Source organism: Nicotiana sylvestris, chromosome 2 (genome assembly GCF_000393655.2).
Source record: "Nicotiana sylvestris chromosome 2, ASM39365v2, whole genome shotgun sequence".
NCBI lineage: Eukaryota > Viridiplantae > Streptophyta > Magnoliopsida > Solanales > Solanaceae > Nicotiana > Nicotiana sylvestris.
Genome location: NC_091058.1, coordinates 196,804,287 through 196,809,385, shown reverse-complemented (window position 1 = coordinate 196,809,385; position 5,099 = coordinate 196,804,287). Strand labels below are relative to the sequence as shown.

General features: G+C 42.1%; 1 protein-coding gene across 1 annotated transcript; it reads right to left on the bottom strand.

The window, feature by feature from the left end:
- Nucleotides 1-3,815: 3,815 nt before the first annotated feature.
- Nucleotides 3,816-4,658, bottom strand: LOC138886132 (uncharacterized). Its single transcript, XM_070167167.1, has one exon. It carries the CDS (start codon nt 4,656-4,658, stop codon nt 3,816-3,818), a length of 843 nt encoding a protein of 280 aa, XP_070023268.1.
- Between the last annotated feature and the right edge of the window lie 441 nt (nt 4,659-5,099).

The window sequence follows — 5,099 nt, the reverse complement described above, 5'->3', positions numbered from 1 at the left end:
GTATTAATTTTAAAGACATGGATATGGGATGACTAGGCATGATATTAGACTCTATTGGTGCTATTTGCTCGCCTCGGGGGTTCCCCACCCTCAGGATCATTGTTGGGTTGAATGTGAATGAACCTTGGGGGAGGGAGCTTGACCGCAACCCCGCAGCCTCGAGATAACGATATGACTCCCTGAACATACCTTAATGACGAGAAATCGGTCCCTCCGATTTCACCGTATACAAGGCCATTATTGCAAAATTAGTTAAATAGCTTAATAATGCTACTACAATTCTAAAAATAGGATTAAAAATATTTGAAACATGTATTATGGATGAAAATAATAATTTTGGGTAATTAAGTCATCACAAAGTAATTTAAGGGCTACATATAGAAAATGATTGTATAGATTTGTAGACTAAATGATGATGCAGTTATGCCATTTTGGAAGTATATATGCATTAAGAATATGAGTGCAAAATTGGGTATCAACAGCTGCCCCTCTTTACTTGGGAATGATGAAAGTGTTTTCGAGTAAAGAAATGACGGCCAATTTTGACCGAATGGTATGTCTTAAAAGATAGAGGCCGGACTCTGGTAGTTGAGTTGCCTACATATCCCTAGTTTTACAGGAATCAGGCCATGTGTAGTTCTACATCCACCGGGGAATGTATCAATGAAGTCATTACAAGAATGGACACGATATTTTGGGATGGATGAAAGAGTGGTTATGGTGAACAATCAAATACAGTTGAAGGAACTGGAGCGAGGTCACTCGTTCTGGGATAGCGGTTGCTTACTGGTCACCTACATATAAAGAGATGCTACGAACATGTATTTGCGCAAAAATTTAAACATGGTTCCAATTCCCTTCGGAACATGAAAGTTGCCTTCGGACGATTGAGGATGGCGTCCTTAGACCATGATGTCCTGGGCCATGAATTGTTAGATAAGAGATTCGCAGGCCATGAAATGATGCTCTCGGGCCATGAAAATGGTGCCTCCGAACCATGACGCCTTGAATAATGATATGCAAATTTTGGGAGATCCTTAATCCATGGCATGGTGTCTTCCGGATATAAGGATGATGCCTTTATACTATGTCTCCTTTGGACAGATTGGCGATATTTCAGCCAATGAAATGCAATAATATGATGTTAACAAGACAAGGCTTAGTCTTGTGAAATGGAGGGCAGAGCTTAGCCTGATAGAAGAGCAAATAAATAGTATTGGAATAGATCAACATTTATGCATGGAGGGATAATGCTTATTCCCATGAGAAGGCAATGCTTAACCTCATGCAAAATCGAAGACAGAGCTTAGTCTTATGCGAGATGTGGGATAGGGCTTAGTCCCATACAGATGGAAGGCAGAGCTTAGCCTTATGCAGATGGAGGCAGGGCTTAGCCTCATGCAAGGTGGAGACAGAGCTTAGTCTCATGCAGGATGCAAGACAGGGCTTAGTGCCATGCAAAGAGAGGGCAGTGCTTAGCCTTATTCAAATATGGAGGAAGGGCTTAGCCTCATGCAAGGTTCGGGATAGGGCTTAGTTCCATGCAAATGGAAGGCAGTGCTTAGCCTTATGTAAATATGGAGGCAGGCTTAGCCTCATACAAATATAGAGGCAGGGCTTAGCCTCGTGCAAGATTTGGGACATGACTTAGTCCCATGCAAATAGAAGGCAATGCTTAGCCTTATGCAAATATAGAGGCATGGCTTATCCTCATATAAGGTTTGGGATAGGGCTTAGTCCTACGCAAATGGAAGGCAGTGCTTAGCCTTATGCAAATATGGAGGCAAGGCTTAGCATCATGCAAGGTTCGTGACATGGCTTAGTCCCATGCAAATTGACGGCAGTGCTTAGCCTTATGCAAATATAGACGCAGGGCTTAGCCTTATGCAAGGTTCGGGACAGGGCTTAGTCCCGCGCAAATGGAAGGCAGTGCTTAGCCTCATGCAAATATGGAGGCAGGGCTTAGCCTCATGCAAATATGGAGGCAAGGCTTTGCCTCATGCAAGATTCTGGACAGGGCTTAATCCCATGAAAATAGAAGGTAGTGTTTAGCTTTATGCAAATATCGAAGGCATGTCTTAGCCACATGCAAGGTTCGGGATATGGCTTAGTCCCATGCAAATGGAAGGCAGTGCATAGCCTTATGCAAATATGGAGGTAGGGCTTAGCCTCATGCAAATAATGAGGCAGAGCTTAGCCACATGCAAGATTCAGGACAGGGCTTAGTCCCATGCAAATAAAAGGAAGTGTTTAGCCTTATGCAAATATTGGAGGTAGGGCTTAGCCTCGTGCAAGGTTCGAGACAAGGCTTAGTCCCATGTAAACAGAATAGCAAATAAGGATAGAATGTTTCTTAGTTTGGGTAACGTTCAGTGTCTGGTGGCCCGTTTGATAGTGATTTTGCTTCGTGAATATATATTTGTGAATGCTATCGCTACGTCATATGTGTCTGAGCTCAAAGAAAAATTGTAAGTTTTGTAAGGGGAGGTTGGTTTGTGGCTTTGTCCACTGGCCCTGCTCTGCCCCGTTCTGGAGGCCTTGTTTGAGTTTCCCTGAGTAACACCTGGCTGTTACGGAAATAGAGTTTTCAAAAATATGCAATTATTGATAAAAAATAGAGTTATTTTAGAAACATGGTGAAATATCAAATAATTTTAGATGAACTAGTGGCTATAACACATTTCGGAGACATCACAACTTTCTTGTGTTAGAATTTTAAGGGTCCTCCTCAAAATTTTGCCCCAGTTTGGTAATCCTTTGGTCGTTTGCAAATGACGAAACTTGTTAAAACTTCTTTTGAATTTTGAGAATCCTTCTCAAAATTCTGCCCCAGTTTCTTAACCAATTTCTGACCGTCTAGCATGCGATGGCGTTGGCTAGACTTGCTCTGGAATTTTGAGGATCCTCCTCAAAATTCTACCCCAGTTTCTGACCCTGGGGAAAATGGAAATTTTATTATGATATGACCGAACCAACAGGGATGACTATGTATCCCCTCTTAAATGGGAATCAGGTCAAGCGTAGTTCAATTACATCTTGTGAATGTGAAACATCTAAGTATAGTATCTTTTGACTGCATCTGAATTGATTGGTTTTGGCCAGATTTCTCCGTCCATTTCTACAAGTATGAGTGCTCCTCCTATTAGCACCCTATGACCCATATATGGACCTTGCTAGTTGGGAGAGAATTTCCTTTTGGCTTCATTTTGATGTGGGAAGATCTTCTTCAGTACCAGTTGTCCCGGTGCAAACTGTCTTGGTTTGACCCTTTTGTTGAAAGCTCTGGACATTCTGTTCTAATAAAGTTGACCGTGACATACTGCATTCATTCCTTTTCCATCTATAAGGGTCAATTACTCATAGCGGCTGCTTGTCCATTTTGCATCGCTGAGTTCGGCTTCCTATATGATTCTTAAAGAAGGAATCTCTACCTCGACTGGGATGACAACTTCGGTACCATAAAGAAGCATGTAGGGAGTTGCCCCAGCTGATGTACGAATGGTAGGGCGGTATCCCAACAAAGCAAAGGGTAGCTTCTTGTGCCATTGTTTGTGGTTTTCTACCATCTTCCTTAGTATTTTCTTGATGTTTTTGTTGGCGGCTTCTATGGCTCCATTCATCTGAGGTCTATAGGCAGTGGAATTGTTGTGCTTGATTTTGAAAGTTTCACACATGGCTTTCATCAAATCACTATTGAGATTGGTGGCATTATCAGTAACAATGGACTCGAGGACTCCAAATCGGCAAACAATACAATCCTTCACAAAGTTTGCGATGACTTTCTTGGTTACAGCTTTGTAGGATACAACCTCTACCTATTTTGTGAAGTAGTCAATGGCTACCAGAAAGAACCTGTGTCCATATGAAGCAGTAGGCTCAATAGGACCAATGACATCCATTCCCCAGGCGGCAAATGGCCAAGGTGAGCTTGTGGTATTGAGCTCATTTGGCGGCACTTTTATCATATCGGCATGGACTTGACCTTGGTAGCATTTGCAGACATACTGGATGCAATCTGTCACAATGGTCATCCAAAAGTAACCAGTCCTAAGTATCTTCTTGGACAAGACAAAAACATTCATATGCGGGCCGCAGGTCCCTGCATGTATCTCCTCAAGTAGCTTAGAAGCCTCTTTTGCGTCAACGCATCGTAGCAATCCCAAATCAGGAGTTTTCCTGTACAAGTTTCCTCCGCTGTGGAAAAAGTGATTGGACAATCTCCGAAGTGTGTGTTTCTGAGTATGGTTCACATGCTCCAGATATTTTACTTTTGCCAAATATTTTTTGATATCGTGAAACCACGACTTCCCGTCTATTTCTTCTTCAACATGGACACAATACGCTAGTTGATTATGAATTTTCACTGGGATGGGATCAGTGAAATTTATTTTCGGATGTTGTTTCATGGATGACAAAGTGGCCAATACATCGGCAAACTCATTGTGAATTCTGGGCACATGCCGAAACTCTATCTTCATGAACCACTTTCCCAATTCCTGTACATGGTGCAGATATGGTAATATCTTGGAATTCTTGGTGGCCCACTCTTGTTGTACATGGGGCACAAGCAAATCTGAATCACCGATTACTAACAGCTCCTGAATATTCATGTCGATTGCCATGTTGAGCCCTAGTATACAGGCTTCATACTCTGCCATGTTGTTAGTGCACGAAAATCTACATTTAGTAGATATCGGATAATGTTGACCTATGTTTGATACCAAACCGCTCCAACGCCCTCTCCTTTGAAATTTGCAACTCCATCAAAGAACATCCTCCAGTCGTCGTATACTTCAGTAATGTCCTCTCTTACGAATGACACGTCTTCATAAGGAAAATACCTTTTTAAGGGTTCATATTCTCCTTCCACCGAATTTTCAGCAAGATGGTCTGCCAATGCTTGTCTTTTGATCGACTTTTGAGTTACATAGACGATATCGAATTCACTTAATAGTATCTTCCATTTGGCTAACGTCCCAGTTGGCATGGGTTTCTGAAATATGTAATTCAGAGGGTCCATCGTGGATATGAGGTATGTGGTATAGGCATAAATGTAATGCCTTAATTTCTAGGTCGTCCAAGTCAATGCACAACAAGTG